This window comes from Zootoca vivipara, chromosome 2, assembly GCF_963506605.1.
Source record: "Zootoca vivipara chromosome 2, rZooViv1.1, whole genome shotgun sequence".
NCBI classification, from domain to species: domain Eukaryota; kingdom Metazoa; phylum Chordata; class Lepidosauria; order Squamata; family Lacertidae; genus Zootoca; species Zootoca vivipara.
The window spans coordinates 16,091,914-16,113,594 of record NC_083277.1 but is presented as its reverse complement, the minus strand read 5'-3'; the positions used below and the strand labels follow the sequence as shown (position 1 = coordinate 16,113,594).

The window sequence follows — 21,681 nt, the reverse complement described above, 5'->3', positions numbered from 1 at the left end:
GGAAATGGATAAAAAGCCCTCCATCCAAACAATGACTATCATCAGTGCAGGTAACAAAAAATTTTTACTATTATTTTTATCATCTACAATACTGTCTTATTTATGTTATAGTACAGTACATTGATTATTGCTTTCATTTTTATGGATCAATGGTCTCGTTAGATAGTAAAATTCATGTTAAATTGCTGTTTTAGGGGTTGTTTTTAAAAGTCTGGAGCGGATTAATCTGTTTTGCATTACTTCCTATGGGAAAGAGCACCTTGGTTTTGGAACGCTTTGGTTTTGGAACGGATTAAGTTTGAGAACATGAGTTTGACCAAACATGAGTTTGACCGAACAAGAGTTTGACCAAACTGCGGGAGGCAGTGCAAGACAGGAGTGCCTGGCGTGCTATGGTCCATGGGGTCACGAAGAGTCGGACACGACTAAACGACTAAACAACAACAACAACAAGTTTGAGAACCAAGGTACCACTGTACTCCAAAGTTTATGAAGTAAACTTGTACAAGCACTTCCGGAAAATGCACAGGTGAGCTCTGAACCACTTTGAAATGCTCCACACACACCCAGTTTTAACACATTTCCTTATTTCAGGTCCCCGGAAACGCTCTCACCAGTTGCTCCGTACTGGGATATCTGGCCACGCAGATACTGGGAGGAGACTGGGAGTCAGTCTTGGGGAGGCGCTGCCACAGTTCCTCTGTGAGGAAAGGCATAAAGGGAGAAAGGAGGCGCAGAGCCACGTCCACGCAACTGTGCAAGGTCCGGCGGGTGGAGAGTAGCCGAGACGGATCCCCGCTCCTCAATATGGGCTTCACAGACTCCTGTGGATGAAAAACAGGCGTGTTACCATCATCTGGGAGGAGAGGTGCTTTCTGAAGATCCAACTCCATGCCAGGGCATGGAGGGAAGCTGAGGACCTCCAGATGTTGACAGACTACAACTCCCATCGCTCCTGATCGTCAGCCAGTCCCGTAACATACCAAAGGCCTCATGCAGCATGAGGGTGGGGGGTGTTTTTTCCGGCCGAGGGCAGAGCTTTCCTTTACTTTGGGGTAACCTGTTAGAGGGCAATGGGTGGGGAGAGAGCGAAAAAAAGGATGGAAGACATAAAATAAGCCTGCTGGATCAGGCCAATGGCTCATCTAGACCAGCATCTTTTTCTCATTGTGGCCGACCAGATGCCTGTGGGAAACCTGCACCTGGAGAACAGGGCCTTCTCTGCAATGGCTCCTCATCTGTGGAATGCTCTCCCCAGGGAAGTCCGCCTGGCACCTTCATTATACACCTTTAGGCGCCAGGCAAAAACATTCCTTTTTAACCAGGCCTTTGGTTGACATCCTATACCCTTTAAAAATGTGGCTCTTTTGGGGGGGGGCATGTTATTGGGTTATTGTTTTTATTTTGATTTCATATATTGTGATTGTTCAGTGAACCGCCCTGAGACCGCCGGGTATAGGGCAGTATATAAATTCAATACAATAACAATAACAATAATAAGGGAGCGTCTCCACCCCATCGTTCTGCCCGGACACTGAGGTCCAGTACCGAGGGCCTTCTGGCGGTTCCCTCGTTGCGAGAAGCCAAGTTGCAGGGAACCAGGCAGAGGGCCTTCTTGGTGGAACGCCCTGTGGAACGCGATCCCGTCAGATGTCAAAGAGAAAAACAGCTACCAGATTTTTAGAAGACATCTGAATTCAGCCCTGTTTAGGGAGGCTTTTAATCTTTAATCAATTATTTTATTCTTCTGTTGGAAGCCGCCCAGAGTGGCTGGGGAAAGCCAGCCAGATGGGCGGGGTATAAATAATAAATTATTATTATTATTATTATTATTATTATTAGCTGCACATGAGTGCAACAGCACTCTGCCACTCCCAACATCCTATTCTTTCTCTTTCTGCACTCCATATTCTCTTTCTGCCCCCTCTCTCTTTCTTTATCCATGACCCCTTCCCCCCATAATCATCCTTGCCACCCACAATAAATCAAACCCCGCTTCAGCGTAAAGAGCACCCAGATTACTCAAAGCCTCACCTCCGGTGAAAAGTCTCACGGAAAATATGAAAACCAGAATCATACTCTCTAGACATTGCCCACCTGTATCTCGACCTGCAAGTTTTTCACTTCTTGGGCTACGATCTAGTCCTGCCCATCCCACTCCCAGAGAGGTGGTAGGAATCTGGACCCACAGGCAGAGCTCACCAAGTAGTTATCGCAGAAATCGTGCAGCCAGAAAAGATGGACCGATGACGCGACAGAATGCAGTTCGTACCCTTCAAACCTCCGGCCACAATCTTCTGCTGTGTGGTAGAGACGGCTGAGGATCCAGCGCTCCATCGGGGAGCTAGGGAAGACCTGGAGGAAGAGGCAAACGAGTGGCAGAAGTATTCCAGTATTCCTAATACACGTGCTCCCTGCACAGCTTGCGCCTGAGCGTCAGAGGAGAGTTTTGCTCTCAAGCACATCCTACTTCATTCATTCTCATATACTGTACATATAGTCAAACATCCGTTTGCGACCGCCTCCGTTTGCGACCGCTTCGGTTTCCGACCACCGCGGACCCAGAAGTGTTTACATCCGGGTTCCGCGGCGCTCAGATGCACAGAAGTGATCTGCGCAGAAGCGCTCTATCGGAGCTTCACGCAGAAGCGTGCATCGGGGAGCGACCGATTCGGGGAGCGACCAGCTCCGCGGAACGGATTGCGGTCGCAAACAAAGGTACCACTGTGTGTGTGTGTGTGTGTGTGTGTGTATGTATGTATGTGTATGTATATGTATGTATGTATGTGTATGTATATGTATGTATGTATGTATATATACACACACACACACACACACACACACACACACACAGTGTTTTACAATTTAAAATATTCATTTAAACAACCTTAAAATATCAGTGACTTCCCTTCTTCTCTTTCCATGGTCCATTTTGCATATAATAAATCCCTGCATATTTTACATAAACTAAACCATTTAGTATTCCATTATTACATCCATCAAAACTTATTGACACTGTTGAATTTATCTTAACGCTGCCAGCATTTTCAAGAGTACACAATTCCCCCCCCCAATATATTCACTAAACATTTTCTTCTCTAAATATATGTTCTTCTTGTTCTCTTATTCTGTGTGTTAGGTCTGCAAGCTGTGCATATTCCATCAGTTTAAGTTGCCATTCTTCTTTAGTTGGGACCTTGCTCGCTTTCCATTTTTGACCTAACAAAACATGAGCCACAGTAGTGGCATACGTAAAAAGCTTCGCCCAGTGGAACTGACTTTTGAGCGAACATGTCTAGGATTTGGCTGTAAGTGTGATAGACGAGTGCAGAAAATGCTTACTAGTCAAATCCTAGGTGTGCTGAAAGGTTAAGGAGACGTCTGTTTCTTCAGGAGACCTCTATTCTACGTTTTACACAGCAGAAAGACAGACCGACAGACACCAACATATTCTGTAAGCAAATCACCCCCTTCCCTGCATACACACATTCCCAGTTACCTTCTCTGGCAGCACTGGTGTAAATCCGTCTCCCAAGGCTCCCAAAGTAAACTTCAGGGCATTCCACACTTTGTTGCAAAAGCGACTGGCGCTCTCCACCGCAGCCACATCAAGGTTAATGCCGTCGCCTGAGGAAAGGCATGCATGTGATGTTAAGGGCCTCAGTTTCCAAGTCGGCCAAAACCACATTTAAAACCGGTTACAATGCTAAACAGACCCAGGAGGGGGGATTGTGTGGTCTCAGAAAGCCGATCGATTGTCAAATGATTTATATCTGTGGAATACAGTTCATTTACATTGCAATATGCAAACAGAATGCCTAACATCACAGACAGACTTGGACAACAGCCCGGATGGGAATAACTTAACAATTTAACGACATGGGAGTTGCTGCGTCATTGAACTTTTAATGAAGACTTGGATAACAGCCCGGATCGGGAGACTGGAAGGAAGTCAGGAGAAACTGTGCTGGCAAACAGACAGTTGGAAATATATATATATTTACAAATAAAGCTGTACTTGATGGATGTGAGGATATATGATTTTGGACATGATTGAGAATCGCATAGCCAGGGACGGAGAACTTTAAAGCGATAAAATCGGAATGTGAAAATAGAACAACAGAAGAAGGCAGGAATGAGACATGAGAGATGTTCTTTAAGAGGTCCAGATTGCCCGGAAAATAATAATAATTAGGACTATCATTTGGTTCTTATTTTGTTTATTGTTTTTAATTGGAATATGATTATATGTTAATTGGTTGTTTGTATTGGAAAATTAATAAAAATGATTTAAAAACAACATCAACAATGCTAAACAGAAACACATGAAGCTCAGTTCTGTCTGCCAATCATATTGGCAGCAGCTCTCCAGGATTTCAGACAGGGATCTCTCCCAGCCACAACTGGAAATGCCAGGGGCTGAAGCCATTTCCCCTTTGGTTATTTCATGGACAGGGCCCCCCAGAAAATAAAGGGGAACGTTCCAGCTTCTCACCTTGGGCAGAATAGGAGCAGAGAGCAAACCTTAGGGCATCGGTTCCACATTCGGGAATTCCTCGAGGAAAATCTCGCTGCTGGAAAGGGACAATGACAGGAGGAGGTGAGAACAAAAAGGAACCCCAAAAGTAAAATGGTAGGTGGGTCCGGTTGGAGGGCGGGGTGAGGTGTGGGGAGGAACTGACCTGGCCTTCCATAGCAATGGCAACCTCTCTTGGGTCCAGATTGCTGTTTTGAAGCTTCTCCTGTAGGACCTGAAAACAATAAATAATAATAATAAGAGGGAAACTTCAGGGAGAGGAGGAGCCAGAGATAAAGGAAAATCACCACCATATATACGGAACCTTAGGCAACATATAACACCACAAGAATCTCGGCGTTTGGAACTTTATTTTTAAAGCAGGTTTCTAAACCTCCTAACTATGAATACAGTGGAACCTTGGAGACAGAACGCCTTTGAACTCGAACGTTTTGGCTCCCAAACGATCTAAAACCGGTAGCGATTGTTTTCGAACGATTTTTGGAAGCTGAATGTCAGGCACGGCTTCCCATTGGCTACAGGACGCTCAGCAAACTCTGGCTCCCTAAAAAAAAAGCTCAACAGCTCTGGTCAATCCTCCAGTGATAATGGAGGGCAGTTTTTTTTATACTGTGAGTAGATCGCAGTCTCTTGGTAGTTGGACATGCCTGGTATAAGGAAACCGTTTATTAGGTACTTTTGATGGCATTATCATAACGTGGTATAATAAGAAAAATACTAGGGGCACAGTCCTTTACAAGTGCAGGCAATGCAGTGGGATGTCAAGGTCTACAGGTGAAACTCGGAAAATTAGAATATTGTCGAAAAGTGCATTTATTTCAGTAATGCAACTTATTATTATTTATTTTTCTTTTAATTTTTACAAATGCTTTCTTTTGGAAATTCCACAGTAATAAAACAAATAGTTACAATAATACAAAAATAAACATCGCTATTACATTTCATTAATTACATTCCATTTATAATTGACCCGCCTAACAGCAAATAATTACAATTACAACAAATAAAGGCTTGACATATCTTGCTTTGCATGTCATGCATCTACCATATATTGGTTTCACCTTTTAAGTTGCATTACTGAAATAAATGCACTTTTCGACGATATTCTAATTTTCCAAGTTTCACCTGTACAGAGGGTGTAGAGAAAGACTTGTTCCCATTTTCTGAACAGTACCTGCAAGGGGGCACCATAAACGACATCCAAAGGGTTAATCACATTCCCAAGAGATTTGCTCATCTTTCTGCCATGAGCATCACGGACCATCGAGTGAAGGGAAACCTGAAAGGGAGAGAAACAGGAAATGTGTTATGTCTTCAAAACTCTGCAAAGAGCACCAACAGGATATCGAGGGAAAACAAGGGCACAAGGAACATGAAGAATACAGCCGGGTGTTCTTATTTAATTGGCAGATTCGTGAGACTTTGGTTTGTACGCTTACAAATCACAGACTACAGTAGTTCTCTTTTCTGAAACAGCTACAGTTTCTCAAGATCACAAACTGCTGCTTGTTATCCCGCAGCGGGGAATGTGGCAGCAGCCTGGTGGCGGCAGGAGTGGCAGAGCAGGGTGGCATTTTCTGTTTCACCCCAAGTGGCGAAATGGGATGTGCCGCCCCTGCCCGTGGCTGCCCAAATACTTTTGGGACTTCCATCTGCCCCCGCCGACAATGCCAACAGTCAGCAACAATGGGGGTTGTAACACAACAATTAGAGGGCCGCTGGCTCCCTATCCATGCCCTGTATGCGCTACATTTCTTCAAAAAGAACACACAGCAGGAGAGTTGAAAAGGCAATTCTAGCCCCACCATGAAGATCCAGCAGAACAGAAGCACAACATGACAATTCAGGTTAAAGCAAGTAGCAGGGATTAATCAAAATAAAATAAAAAAACCTGGCCACCTGGGAATGAAGTTCTTATCACACCCATTTCAAGACTCAGGAGGACAGAAAGGTAGAATACCGGAATCCAGGCAGAACTCAGGGGATTGATAAGGATTAATTTAAAAATAGTATTTTTAAAATCCACATTGCAAGAACCTCTTCAACAGCTGTGTTCACATATCCTGCGTTGAATCAGGAAGTACATCATACGTTGTGGATAAATAGTTAGGGCTCACACTTTGCTTCTCTCAGGCCCATGGATCTTCTTGTAGTGGTACCTCAGGTTAAGAACTTAATTCGTTCTGGAGGTCCGTTCTTAACCTGAAACTGTTTTTAACCTGAGGTACCACTTTAGCTAATGGGGCCTCCCGCTGCCGCCGGCACGCAATTTCTGTTCTCATCCTGAAGCAAAGTTCTTAACCTGAGGTACTACTTCCGGGTTAGCGGAGTCTGTAACCTGAAGCGTTTGTAACCTGAGGTACCATTGTAATGCCCTCCAGGAACCGAAGTACAGAATTTCTAGCATCCAATCCATACCTGAGAAAAAGGTAGCTCTCCGGTCAACTGTTTCCCCAGCATCACCATCCGCGCCACCCAGAAGAACAGAAGGTCGCTCCCAGTCTCCAAAAGGCTGTTGGGGTAGAACTGCTGGAGATTTTCTGTCTGCAGGGGGAGAAGGCAGGCCCAGTGGCGTCAGCACATGTCCCATATCTAGGCTCGCCATATTTCAAAAAGTTTTCTTTTCTGCCCTGAACTGGCACATTTGGCAGGGTTTCATGAATAACCGCCACCCCTGGACGAGGAGACCCACCGGCTTTCCTGTTGCAAGACTGTGACACTGTGGGGCAATGGCTGCCCAGCACATCTGGAAGCCCATTCTGCCCAGCTCCGAAGGGAAACATTTTTTTTTAAAAAAACACCCCCCCAAAAAAGTGAAAATGGCTAAGCCCTTCCCCGCCTCCTTCCTCTCCTCCCCAACTCCCCGGCCAAGGGAAGTAACCTCTTGTCACTTCCACTGCTGCCAGAGTGCAGCCTCTCCCTTTAAAACAACAACAACAACAACAACAACAACAACAACAACAACAACAACAACAACACAGGGGGGGGGACCCAGAAAACTGAAAGAAACCCTGGTTTGCCATACGTCCTGAAAATTCCTGACATCTCTTAAGATTCGAAAAATTTCCCCCGGATGTCATTTTAGGCATCCAATATCTGTGCATGTCCGGAATTATCTGGGCGTATGGCATAACACCGGTCTTGAAAGACTTACATTGGCTCCCAGTACAGTACGTTTCTGAGCACAATTTAAAGTGTTGGTGCTGACCTTTAAAGCCCTAAATGGCCTTGGTCCAGTATACCTGAAGGAGCGTCTCCACCCTCATTATTCTGCCTGGACACTGAGGTCCAGCGCCGAGGGCCTTCTGGCAGTTCCCTCACTGCGAGAAGCCAAGTTACAGGGAACCCGGCAGAGGGCCTTCTCAGTAGTGGCACCCATCCTGTGGAACACCCTAACACCAGGTGTCAAAGAGAAAAACAACTACCAGACTTTTAGAAGACATCTGAAGGCAGCCCTGTTTAGGGAAGCTTTTAATGTTTAATAGATTATTGTATTTTAATATACTGTTGGAAGGCGCCCAGAGTGGCTGTGGAAACCCAGCCAGATAGGCGGGGTATAAATAAATTGTTGTTGTTGTTGTTGTTGTTGTTGTTGTTGTTGTTGTTGTTGTTGTTGTTATATACATCAGACCTGTAATATTACTGGTACCTCCATTCCTCCTCCCTCCCTGCTGTCTCCCTCTGTTTCTGTACCAATCTCATGAGGAGAGTATTTAGTGAAGCTGAATATTTGAGATGAACCTGGGAGAACTAGAGCCAGCAACTCACCAAATAGCCTTGAAACAACCACTTAAGTCTCGGCGCCCCGTTTAGAAAACGGGAAAGGTATTAACCCAATTCAAAAGCATAGTGCAAAGACAAGCTTAAAGACTACAAAGTGCTCAGCTTAAAAACAACAACAACCTCTATCTGTGGGGCAAAAAGTTAACGATACAGAGGGTTGATCACAAAAAGAGTGAAGCGAGTGCTTCCATGACTCCCATTAAAAATATCCTGCCTGCTGTTCATGCTTCACCCACGGCAAGTGAACAAGAAGCCATACATGCTACCTCCAAGGCAGGGCTGGAGATGCTGGACTCCAGCTCCCATCATCCCTCATCATTGGCTATGCTGGCTAGGACTGATGGGAGTTGGAGTCCAACAACACCTGGAGGCCCACAAGCTCCTCATCCCTGAACTAGGGCCTTTGAAACTATCTTGTTCATAGCTGCCCACTAGGGTGATGACTTTTTCAAGTTTTCCCCTCAAAAATTAGTTCCTGTAGCACAAATGGATGAACTTTTGCCTATTGATGACTAAAATGAGGTATATTCCATTGAAATATGAAAAAAAGGTTACGCACAAACCGTTTTTAATTTTTTTGTATGCCGTATTACCATTTCATAAAATTGTATTAACAATTCTATATATATTTTGTATCAAATTTGGACACAACACCACATTCCACAATGGGAAGTGTTCTTAGCAACACAGGGTATACAAATGTCACACCTGCGTAAGGTAAAATCCCCCTTTTGGGACCTCAAAATATATGCCAGCAGACCCTGCCAGGCATGCTGGGAAAAGAACCTACAGGAGAGGTAGCAAAACATTGTCCTCTATACTGTTACTGCAGCTAAAAAAAGCTTCCTTGTGTGTTTGATGACCCTATATAACGTTGTATATGTGTGACTCTAAAGCTTGGGTTCAATTTTATATCTGCTTACAGTGACTTCAAAAATGGTCAGAAAACTGATAAATAAAAATTTTAAAATCATTTTGTGCATGAGGTTTTTTTAAATCAAATCTCTTTGAAAGTAAGATTTTATCTAATCTTCAATGAAAGCTCATCAAATTATGATACAGGGAAATGAGGCTGTAAAAAAGTCATCACCCTACAGTGCCCACACCTGTCTCCTGTTGGGAGAACCTCCTCTCCATCCTTGGTCCTGTCTTCTTCTCAAAGGTTGCAAGCAAGCAGAACGATGGACAGGTCATGTATGCCTGGGGTTACTGTGGGTGGAGAGGTAGGTATGGCACCTCCATTACACTACCCACTGGCCGTCTTCCTCTTGGACAGCTCCTTGTCCCTCCCAGTTCTACTCACCTTATGGGGCCAGCCCAGCGCAGCGAAAGGGAAAAGTCCAGATGAGAACCAAGTGTCCAGGACATCGGCATCTGGTGAAAGCAAAAAACAAATTGGAATATTTTATTTAAAAGGCCCAGGGTGCCTGGTCGGGATGAGTTCAAAGGCCCCCTAGTCCCCATCCCAGAGTCCCAATCCAGATTGTCCCCCACCCCATCTGCAATGTATAATAATAATAATAATAATAATAATAATAATAATATTTCCCCAGCCACTCTGGGCAGCTCCCAACAGAATATTAAAAACATGATAAAACATCAGACATTAAAAACTTCCCTAAACAGGGCTGCCTTCAGATGTCTTCTAAATGTCAGATAGTTGCTTATTTCTTTGACATCTGGCATTCCACAGGGCGGGCGCCACTACCGAGAAGGCCCTCTGCCTGGTTCCCTGTAACTTAGCTTCTTGCAGTGAGAGAACTGCCAGAAGGCCCTCGGCACTGGACCTCAGTTCCGGGTAGAGCGATGGAGGTGGAGACACTCTTTCAGGTATACTGGGTTGAGGCCACGTATAGTTCTTAGAAGGCTTCCTTATAGGAATGCGCAGAGTATCTGGCAATGTAAGCAATTTCTCAAGGTGACGGGGGTGGAAAGGAAAAGTAGGGATGTGTGATGGAGAACGACGTTGGCTCAGTTCCACCACAAAGGTCAACAAATTTCATTTCAAGCACTTCCTTGCGTTCGTCCAGACGCATTGGCACTCTCCCTCCCAGAAGTATGAATATCTATGCTGCTGCCTTACCTCTCACCAGCTCCAGATCCTCTTCTGGTTTTCCCAGCATGCCTGCTGCTTTTTCCCGAGCTTCTGCTTCTGTCCTGCCCACTACCCATAATCCATCGCTCTCCTCCTGCTGCAGTGCAGATGAAAAGAAGTTGAAGTCGCATTGCAACTAGGACCTGCGGCACCAGAGACTCGTTTCCAACTTCAACCCTGCCAACCCCTTTGCTACAGCAGCTGACGCCCAGTCAAAGAGGCTAAAACTCACCTCTGCTACATCTGGCGATCCAGGAACAGTGACCCGATAGGCTGGAATCTGATGTCCCCACCACAACTGGCGAGAAATACACCAGTCACTGAGCGGGAGGGAGGAGAAAAATCAATCAAAATGATGCCATTTGGATTTCAAGAACACAAGGGCCACTTGCAAGATCAAATGAAGGTCCGTCTAGCTCTGCTTTCCCCAACATGGCGCCCTCCAGGTTTTGGACTACAACTCCCATCATCCCTGGCCATTAGCCAAGTTTGTGGAGGATGATGGGACGTGATCAGACGCGGCTGGATGGCATCAGACTGGACTAGCTAGATGCTCCTGGAATAATTATTCTCTTTATTTTGTGGTGTTCAGGCTGTGAGCACCTCTGCTTGTTGTAGCCAAAACAGCACCTCCCACTTACAAGAGGGAGATTTCATAGAAACATCTCTATTAAGTCCCATCAAGTTGAATGGAGCTTACACCCAGGCGGCAGTGACCCACAACCAGTGCCGTCGCTTACTAAGAGAGAGAGGTGGCAGCGAGGTCGGTGCACTGCAAACACACTAGCGGGCGACAGGAGGTCAGGTAAGTGCTGCCAACCCACCCCAATGGCCATAGAATTGCAGCCAAAATCCCTATTCATTACTTTAGCAACAGGAATGAATGAATCTTTATTTGTGTCAGCCACCGGCCATAGCAATAAAACAACAATACAATATACAAAGATTAGAAATTAAAAGTCAATTATATAAAATACATTTTGGGGTTTTGAATCAACAGTCAAATGGTGGATCTTATTCTGATTGCCCCAGCTAAAAAACCTTGCAACCTTTGCTGTCACCTGCTCCTCTTGATCTGCCAAGAGAAAGGACATGGTGGCAGTGGTTGGGCGACCCAGAATGGGCAATAAAAGAGGGGTGATCATCTCATTCCTCAAGCCTTTATAAACAGTGCAAGCCAGAAGGGCATGCGCCACTGATTCGGGACTGCCATCTCCACAGGGACATAAGCATCTTGAGTGTGGAATCTGTTGGAATCGTGCCTCAAGTGCAGCCGAGGGCAATACATTCAATCTTGAGAGTAAAAGCGCGTCTATATTTTAGAATTGCTAGGTTATGCAGATAGGGTGCCAGAGAGTTGAAGGTGGAACAGAAAAAGGGACCACAGCTCTGGGGCAAGAGCGCATGCTTTAAATGCAGAAGGCTTTAAGCTCTATCCCTAGCATCTCCAAGGAAAAAAGCACCCAAGGTATATTCGTGATGGGTAAAAACAGCGGAGCACCTGAAAGCACCCCACAAATTTATTTTCAGAGTAAACAATACAGGCTGGATGAATGAATAGCCCGAGAGTGTAATGCAGTGTTCAATGATCCAGTGTAGGGGAAGCTGTTATTTGAACTGGCTCTCACTCATATGAGTTCAGATTGGCCAGTCCTAAGAGATACATCAAGTCTTGGAAGGAGGAAAAGAAGAATACAGGTGATCAAAGAGGCAGGACTGCCTTATCTTACCTGGTATTCAAGAGCCAAGTCCTCCAGTTTTTTTCATGGAATTTAGGGGTCAACTTCAAGAATCCGGACTCCACAGCCTTAGGGCAGAAACGGATAAACCTGGTTAACTCAATTCAGGGCAAGCTGATAACTTGGGTGGAGAGCTGGGTCTTTCTATCTCTTAGTAACCAACGAGATGCCCCCAGGAAGCATGCAAGCAGGCGACGAACCAAACCCCAAAACTCCCCCATTTTTGGTTCTCTGGCGACTGAAGTTCAGATGAAGGTTGCCTCTGATTCTGCAAAGTGGCATATAGCCATCATGACCAGTAACCGCCAGTAACTCCATGGGTGGAATTCAACATCACGTAATGTGATCATTCCATCAGAGCCAGCATTTCTGCTTGTCGGATGGACCAATCTCCACTCTTCTCCCCCCCACGGGCTGTTCTGGGGACTTTCCCGAACCCAAAGAGCTGATTTAAGGAGGCATTGAGGCGTTAGACGGCAGGAGTGTCTGCTTGTTGTGAAAAGACCCTTGGAACGATTTGGCAGAATACCAGTGTGTGAAGAGATACTGTGAACTAATTGGGGAACCAAAGATATAAAATCCACACAGAAGCATATTATTGTTTGTCTTAACTCGCTTGTGGGGAAAACTCAGAGGCTGTGAATGAAGAAGGATGACAACAGAAAGAGACAGAGAAATAAGAATTATTGGAAGATATGAAATGCAGTATGATTACGATGTTGATTAGAGCTCTCCAAAGTTTCGAAGCATGGGGAGTCCTACCAAAAGTATAATTTGGCAGAATATTTGGACTATTTGATATGTATATGTATAATGTGGGATATTAGATGTGATTGGCTTGGATTGTTAAAATGGAAAATTTAATAAAAATGATTTAAAAAAAGATTTAAGGAGGCATTGCAGAGGAGGAGAAGGGGGCAAGTACTGTTGCGTTAGTGCAGGGGTCAGCAAACTTTTTCAGCAGGGGGCCAGTCCACTGTCCCTCAGACCTTGTGGGGGGCCGGACTATATTTCGGGGGAAAACATGAACGAATTCCTATGCCCCACAAATAACCCAGAGATGCATTTTAAATAAAAGGACACATTTGCTGATTCCCGGACTGTCCGCGGGCTGGATTTAGAAGGTGATTGGGGGGCCTTAGTTTGGGGACCCCTGCATTAGTGGGACTCTTTGTGCTGCCTCACACTGCCACAACTATTTAGTTAAACCCAATCCCCTCGAGTGAAGCCACATCACCATTGGTGGGCATCGCTATATCTTGTAGTCACAATGGGACATGCCATATAGCAATTCTACCACCGTAAGTCTGATGGGTCCCTAAAAGATCTCTGCAGTCTAACACATGCCTGTTCCCCCTCTTCTGTAGTCTCAGCTTCTGTAGCTACTTACAGTTCCATTCTTAGAATGTGAGCTGTATCAGATTATCCTAGCAATGTTGAAGCGTTTGGGGAGTTACCTCCAAGGCCCCGCGAGCCATTTCTTCACATCGGACAAACCACTGGTTCTTCAAGAGGGTTTCGATCACATCCCCAGAGCGGCTGTGAAGGGTGGGAGTTGGGGGGAGAGAGGGAACAAAGGGTCACTTCTGATTCCCAGGATACCTTCCACCTTGCAAAGCTAAAATCCTCCAGCATCAGGATGTTAGTGCTATTTATATAGGGGTGTCGGTGTAGGTGGAGCATAAGCAATAATAATAATAATAATAATAATAATAATAATAATAATAATAATAATAAGCTTCAGCCCCAAGGAGCAATACAATCTCAGTTGTTTGCAGGGACCAGAGGGAGAGAGAGACCTCTGGGTGGCAGTATTTTTAAAAAAATAATATTTATGATTTTCAGTTTTATACATTTCAATCATTTTACAATCGTTTTAACATTTCAAAACTCGACTTTCTTTCTGCGGATCCATAAATTTATTTTTTAATATTTTCTGCACATCCAAATTAACTTAATTTGCTCATTTATTCCTCTACTTTAAATATATACTCTTATAAAACTGCAGGTTATTATCCTGCCAATGTTCTTATCTGTTTACAGTTTATTTCTAAATATTCAATAAACCATTTCCATTCTTTTATTTAAAAAGTTTTTCCTCTTGATTTCTTCCCTTCCTCCTCTCCCCCCCCCCCCCCGGTAAGTTTTGCTGTTTCTGCATAGGGACAGAACTACCCAAGCCGTATAGAAATTTATTCATGTTTGCGACTACAACGGCAAAAAAGCCTGGATGGCTGCGTTTGTCCCCCAGGGCCTAGGCTACCCCAGCCCTAATGTATAGCACCCTGTTTTGGCAGGGTTTAAATCATCAGCACCATCATCAATAAAGACAGCTAGATGAAACTGAAGGATGGCTGGGGAGGGAAGGGGAGAGGTATATATAAAAACATTCTACCATTACCTGCAAAGTGGAAGCACCATGGGATGTTCCTTGGCCCCCCGATGGAGTCCTCTCTCCTTCAAAGCAGCCAACACCTTCTCACGTGCCAGGAATCTATGCAGCCCCTGAAAGCGGAACACCTTTCCTATTATCCAGTGTCTTGTGCTAACTTAAAAAATATATACCGTATTTTTCATGTATAAGACGCCGTCTATTTGGGGGGACTCAAAATTAAGAAAATGGGGGGGGGGGGGGAGAGATGGCTCAGAGTTGTTGAGCTTTTTTTCCTGGAGGATTGCCCAGAGTTGTTTTGCTTTTGGGGGGGGGGGAATGCCACAGGGTCGTTGAGCTTTTGTAGGGGCGGTTGCCGAAAATTGCTCACCCGCAGGTGGCGCAAACTTTCCCCTCACTGGCAGAAGCTGCCAATCACCCGCCCAATTGCTGCAGCGTCAGCCAATCAACACCAGCCCTTGACACAGCAACCAATAACACGACCAACAGCCACTGACAGCAACCAATCAAACGTCCACCCTACACACTATCCATGTATAAGACGACCCACACTTTAAAGCATAATTTCGAAAGAAAAAAACCTAGTCTTATACACGGAAAAGTACGGTAATTAACGGTTTTATTCCAACATACGTTTTCCTGGGGTTCTTCCTTTTTCATGCGCATGGAAGACAGACCCCACCTAAGACATTTTTGTATTGCAGCAGGAAATCCAAATGTCACCTCTCATGTAAGAAATCCGTCCACACTGAAGAATCAGACAACTTCCTTCCAGTTAACGGTGCCTCCAAATCTGCCATCTTTGGCAAGCTACATCAGTTGGGTAGGCCCCAACGCGTAGGGATGTGGTGGCGACTGCAAACGGCCCTTGCTGCAACGCTCTGAGCAACTGGAAGCTCGCATGGACGCCCCCTTAAAAGGCCAAGCTTACCTGTAGCCAATCCCCACACTCTGCCGTCATCGTGCCATCTTCTGCAATAACAGAGATGAACGGCAGGTTGTGCCGCCGAGCCAGTTCGTAGTCGGCGTGGCTGTGTGCCGGAGTCACCTTCACAGCCCCTGCAAAGGTGGCGGGGAAAAGTGAGAAGGGGCATCTCTGAGAACAGGTACCCCACGCCGGACGCCGCTGTCGGTATTCGTCACACTGAATGGAGACTATCTCCCCCCAAAAGCTCCCACTCTGGAGACTAGCAGAAAGTGCTGTGTAAGCCATCTAGGCCAGAAAGACAGTCACAAGGGATGAGCTAAGTCGTGTCTGTTTTTAAATTTGCACGTTTGGGGAAACTTGCACAGGCTGGCAGCACAGGTAGATTGGGGGGGGGAGAGAGAGAGACTAGAAAAGTTCTGCTTTTTGAGGATAGTTTTGCTTTTTCACTTGAGTTATCCTGTAAGAAGTTGTTTGTTGCTCATTATAAAAGGCAGCCCCCAGCGAGCAATCGGGGCTCAGCATTTGAGAAATATCTCGCTGGCCTCCGTGCAGATAACTAAATTCTGACCTTCCTTGGAGAACCCGTGTCTGTCTCTATTGACTGGGGGAAAGCCTGCAACAACACAAACATCCAGCTTCCAGAAAGCAGGCCTACCTGTGCCCATCTCCTGCTCCACAAAGGGATCGGTAAGGACAGGAAGGAGACGGCCGGTGAACGGGTGGCAGAGTCTCTTGCCGTGAAGGTGCTGGCGGAAAAATCCAGAAAGACAAACCAGGTCATACTGCGGTCAGCTCTCAATAAAGAAAAAATTCAAAGGAGATCCCCTTTGGTGGTGGTGGGAGAGTCCCACACATGAACTGTCCCAATATGCTACCAGTAATGCTTCTGGCCACCCCTGTGAATAGGGGAGCTGCTTCACACTAACTGATCCCTCCTGCCCAGTATTGCCTGATCTACACACCCAGATTCATCAAAACATAGGAAATTTCCTTACACTGAACCAGACCGGTGGCTCTTCTCGCTTAGTACTTAGACTGGCAGTAGCTCCTCAAGGTTTTAAAGCAAGAGTCATTTCCAGCGCTATCTAGAGATGCCAGGTACTGAATTTAGAACCTTCTGCATGCAGTGCAGTTGATCCACCTGCATTGCAGGGGGTTGGACTACATGAACCTTGGGGGGTCCCTTCCAATTCTACAATTCTGTGGTTCATATATATATATATATATATATATATATATATATATATATATATATATATATATATATGTAAAATCGTGAAATCCCGTTTGCCACTTTTCTCCGTAACCGCTTGACCGATCGTCCTGAAATTTTGACACAACGATCCAGGCCACTCCTAGAGCGTTGTTGGGGGCAAAAATCCCTCAAATCGCACACCTGCCCAGGTACAGACCTGCTTTTCCACCAAGTCAAACAGCGCCCTCAAGTGGAATTCCTCCCACAGTACACCCCCTCCCTTCCTGAGAAATCTAAGCCACACCCACAAACCGAATGACACCATCATCAACCAAGCAACTGAAACACACCAAGGCATCTCTCTTGCTCTCTGTGTGCTATCCCATCTCTCTCTCTTTCTGTCTCCTCTGCACCCCATTTTTTGTGGGCTGCATGAATTAATCTGTCACAGGCTGTCCATGTCAGGTTTCACGTCCACTAGTTCCCCCAAGGCCAGCCAATATGCATTTTAAGCTGGGCCTTGCTGTGGTTTGAGTCCAGGCATTCCTACTTATGCTGCGCCCCCGAAACTACGGTTCCATGGCCCCATCAGAAGGGAGAACAGGGCGGAGAAGTCTTACTCTATACCGCGGGTCGTCCGGATGGACAGCGACTGCCACGTCTCCCAACATGGTCTCCGGGCGGGTTGTGGCCACAGGGAGTTCCTTGCCTGCCCTCAGTCAAAGGAAGCGGAGACCAGACAGGGGGAAACAAAGGTGTTTTAGTCAGAAAGGTAGCGTTCCTGTGGGGCTCATCAGCACACAAGATGGGGGGGGGGGAGGATGTAGCCATGTGATGAGAATGGGGATGACCATTTATGCTGCCTTATTTACTTATTGGATTTCTTACCCAACCTTTTATCATAAGGCCTCCTCCACCTCCCGCTTGGACTACTGCAATGCACTCTACGTGGGGCTACCTTTGAAGGTGACCCGGAAACTACAACTAATCCAGAATGCGGCAGCTAGACTGGTGACTGGGAGCGGCCGCCGAGACCACATAACACTGGTCTTGAAAGATCTACATTGGCTCCCAGTACGTTTCCGAGCACAGTTCAAAGTGTTGGTGCTGACCTTTAAAGCCCTAAACGGCCTCGGCCCAGTGTATCTGAAGGAGCGTCTCCACCCCCATCATTCAGCCCGGACACTGAGATACAGCGCCGAGGGCCTTCTGGCGGTTCCCTCACTGCGAGAAGCAAAGCTACAGGGAACCAGGCAGAGGGCCTTCTCGGTAGTGGCACCCACCCTGTGGAACGCCCTCCCATCAGATGTCAAAGAGATAAATAACTACCTGACATTTAGAAGACACCTGAAGGCAGCCCTGTTGAGGGAAGTTTTTAATGTGTGACATTTTAATGTATTTTAAATTTTTGTTGGAAGCCGCCCAGAGTGGCTGGGGAAACCCAGCCAGATGGGCGGGGTACAAATAACAAATTATTATTATATTATTATTATTTAACCCAACTGAGCAAAATCTTGGCCTGCTATCTTATACTGCCCAACAGCCGAGCCGCATCTCTTTCCGTTGATTAACAAAAGAAAAACAATTGTTTGTAAGAGATTCTGTTGTTGTCTTTCTCAATAGGTTGCTAACTGAAACATCCAAGAACTGACTTTTCCTGTAGAAAACAGCTAGAAGAGTATCTTTCATGTCTATGAAAAGATAACTTGTCTCAACCTGGACCCAACAGCATTTGATGCCGCAGACAAAGCCTTGGACCAGGGAGATATGGGTCCTTTGCATCTCTCAGCTGTGAAGCATAGTGATCTTGAACCAACATCTCTCAGCTAACCTACATTGCAAGGCTGTTGCAAGGTTAAAAAGCAGGTAGGCTCACCTCGCCCCCAGTGAGGCTACCTTGAGTTTCTTAGGAGGAAGGGCAGGATTGCAAATGTGACGACAACCTTCTGTTTGTTTATATGTAACGGAAAGCCTTCAAAGAGGCTAGCACGATTGAAACAGATGGAAAATCAAAACACTAAAAATAGCAGTGAACATAGTGGATCTTAAACTGTCCCCATTCAAGTTCATATCTATGTTATTACCAGCTTCCTCTTTGTTCTGTGATTCTATTATTTGTAGGCCACCTTCCCACAGCTCAGGGTGGCTTACAACATCAAAAAATGCACCACTACAACATAACAAAAGTAGTCATAACACAATAGATAAAACATTTAAAGATACACAACCAATCCAAACCATTTCAACATAAATCACAAGATCTAAAATAAAGATACAAAAAAAAGTAACGGGAACGACATCTTGCCACTGTTAACTCACCATCCTCTCCTTCTACTTTGTAGGCAAACGTCACCAAGACCCCAAACGGCACTTTGCCTTGGAGTCCGGGCAAAGAGAGCTCTGTCCGTCCTTTGAGCTGCCTGTTCTCCACCTGCCAGGGACACCATCCATGAGCCACCTGGGTCCTAAAGAGCACCCCCTTCTCCCAGCCGCAGTGTGCCGCCAGACTCCTCCCACTCACCTCAATGTCAGAAATGGCCGATCGCAAAGCGCACGACCAGTTCACGAGGCGTCTCTCCCGGTACACCAGGCCCTGTTCGTGCAGTCGCACAAAGGCCTCGGTCACCGCTTGGGAGAAGCCCTAAGAAGAAAAGAGCTGTGGTAATGGTGGAAGGGGCAGAGAAATAATGATTGTAGCTATAACCAGTCTGTGGCAGCAGCAACGACAACGGAAGCCGCAGTCTGCACCCGTTTCTGCATCAGCTTGCAAATTACTTGAAGTCCATGAAAATTTCCCCTTAGAACACACCTTTATTTATACAGTGGTACCTTGGTTGTCGAACAGCTTGGCTCCTGAACAAATCGGCTCCCGAATGCCGTAAACCCAGAAGTGAGTGCTCCGGTTTGCCAATGTTTTTCGGAAGCCGAACGTCCAACGCGGCTTCCCCTTGAGTGCAGGAAGCTCCTGCAGCCAATCGGAAGGCCCACCTTGGTTTTTGAATGGTTTCGGGAGTCAAATGGACTCCCAGAACAGATTAAGCTTGACAACCAAGGTACCACTGTGTTCAGATTTAATACAACAAAGTTAACAAAGAGGTAAAAGAAAAAAAAGTTGCCCTGGCAACCATAACAGGACCACTGCATTCATCATACAGTGGTATCTCTGGTTATGAACTTAATTCGTTCCGGAGGTCTGTTCTTAACCTGAAATCGTTCTTAACCTGAAGCACCACTTTAGTTAATGGAGCCTCTCGCTGTCGCCGCGATTTCTGTTCTCATCCTGAGGTAAAGTTCTTAACATGAGCTACTACCTCTGGGTTAGCGGAGTTTGTAACCTGAAGTGTTTGTAATCTGAGGTGTTTGTAACCCGAGGTGCCACTGTATTTACAACTGCAATTTCCAAAATGCTACCTATTTATATCTTTCTTGTTTCATGTAAAGACAGTACAAAAGAAGCAGAACTTGATAGGGCATCAGCAACCAAAGAAATCAACCATGGACTGACATTCCTATAACACACGTTGTTACGTACAAACTATATTTGCATTTTCAGAATCCGCTACTCACAGAATCCATGGTGAAACAGACTCTGTCCCAGTCCAGCGAAGCTCCCATCACCTTCAGCTGCTGGAATATTTCGTTCCCTTTCCTGATCTCAGGAGAAAAAGCAGAGCAAAAGCAAACCTTTTATGTACAGAGGTAAAAGGAAAAACAAGCAGGAGACTTTTATGTTTTGTTGCCATGCAAGAAGCAAACCTGCTCCTTGTCTTAAGCTTAAGCACATTCCATTTTATGTAATTTCCACACACGCCTCAATCTATCCTTGGACCGCCCCCCTCACCCACATTTATGGCAAATGGCCTGAGTCCCTCGGATACTCACTCCTCTTTCCATTTCCAGACCTCCTGGAGGAATTCCTCGCGCTTGAGCTCTTTTCGGAGGACTCCCCTCTCCTTCCAGATCTTTCTTTCCACCACAGCCTGACCAGACAACATCAGAAAACATCAGGAATTTGAAAGCAGCCCATGCAGGAAACTTGGACTAGAACCCTACTCCATCCTCCTCTAAGGCTACCATCCTAAGACGACATGCTAGGGACCAAGTCCCATTAGGTAAAGTGGGATTTACTTCTATGCCAGGAATGGGGAACCGCGCGATAGGAGCGGTTCTTCTCACCTGAGTGGCAATCCCAGCATGATCGGACCCTGGAACCCACAGAACTTTATAGCCTTGCATTCTTTTCCTGCAAGACATCGAAAGACCACAACACAGAACTCAGCAACTGCCCTGACGCTAAGCACAGTGACCTGATGCCAGATCAGAACCAGCATCTCTAGAAATAGCATAGCTTCCCCCCCCCTCAAAAAAAAAACCAGCATAAAGAGGAAGCAGATCCCAAGGACAAAGCACAGGCTTTACAGCGTAGGCGGAGAACCTTGGGTTCGAGGGACAAATTCAGCCCACCAGCCGTCTCTGCCTAGCCCTCGGCACACTGCTGATGCCACGCCATGCTCTGCAACCTCCTCAAGCACCTTTGCCTTGCTGGAACGTGTCCCTGCTCTGTAATAATGCCTCCCCATTTCCAGGATGGAGATAGATGCCTGTCGAAACCTATAAATTTTGCATAGCTGGAACGTAGCCTTCTGTACAAAAGTTAAGAATACTGGAAGAGTCCTATGTTGGATCGGGCCAATGCCACATCCACACTGTGACATTTGGTGGAGGGATAGAGAGCAATATACCACTTTAAACAGCCATGGCTTCCCCAAGAGAATTCTGGGAGCTGTAGTTCTGGGAGCCCTGAAAATCGGGCTGTGATACATTCAAGACTGTGGACCCCTCTCTCTTTAAACCAGTGGTTCTCAAAGGACGTGTCACGCCACACCCATATGGCAGGGGAGTGTGGCAAGTGTGGTGGGGAAGATTCAAGGACAGTCAGAGAAACATTTAAACATTTCGGTATAGTATAGTTCAAGATAATTTTTTATTGGCAGAATAAATTTTCAAAAGTG

The 21,681-nt window shown here is 45.8% G+C and overlaps 1 protein-coding gene across 5 annotated transcripts in view; it reads right to left on the bottom strand.

The window, feature by feature from the left end:
- Nucleotides 1–21,681, bottom strand: part of VARS2 (valyl-tRNA synthetase 2, mitochondrial) — a 36,489-nt gene that overhangs the window by 6,298 nt on the left and 8,510 nt on the right. For 3 of the 5 annotated variants that reach the window (XM_035107223.2, XM_035107226.2, XM_035107225.2), the window contains 21 exons: nt 20,846–20,912; nt 20,552–20,649; nt 20,237–20,318; nt 19,191–19,310; nt 18,989–19,100; nt 17,290–17,378; nt 16,130–16,220; nt 15,478–15,605; nt 14,556–14,659; nt 13,612–13,693; nt 12,146–12,222; nt 10,648–10,735; nt 10,404–10,512; nt 9,624–9,694; nt 6,956–7,081; nt 5,712–5,816; nt 4,683–4,751; nt 4,496–4,574; nt 3,500–3,627; nt 2,203–2,355; nt 615–824 (listed from right to left, as the gene is read on the bottom strand). In XM_035107223.2, the coding sequence (XP_034963114.2) occupies nt 615–824; nt 2,203–2,355; nt 3,500–3,627; nt 4,496–4,574; nt 4,683–4,751; nt 5,712–5,816; nt 6,956–7,081; nt 9,624–9,694; nt 10,404–10,512; nt 10,648–10,735; nt 12,146–12,222; nt 13,612–13,693; nt 14,556–14,659; nt 15,478–15,605; nt 16,130–16,220; nt 17,290–17,378; nt 18,989–19,100; nt 19,191–19,310; nt 20,237–20,318; nt 20,552–20,649; nt 20,846–20,912 (2,188 nt within the window). Of the gene's footprint in view, nt 1–614; nt 825–2,202; nt 2,356–3,499; nt 3,628–4,495; nt 4,575–4,682; nt 4,752–5,711; nt 5,817–6,955; nt 7,082–9,623; nt 9,695–10,403; nt 10,513–10,647; nt 10,736–12,145; nt 12,223–13,611; nt 13,694–14,555; nt 14,660–15,477; nt 15,606–16,129; nt 16,221–17,289; nt 17,379–18,988; nt 19,101–19,190; nt 19,311–20,236; nt 20,324–20,551; nt 20,650–20,845; nt 20,913–21,681 lie in introns of those variants that run through there. The other 2 variants (XM_035107224.2, XM_035107227.2) reach the window with 2 other exon arrangements.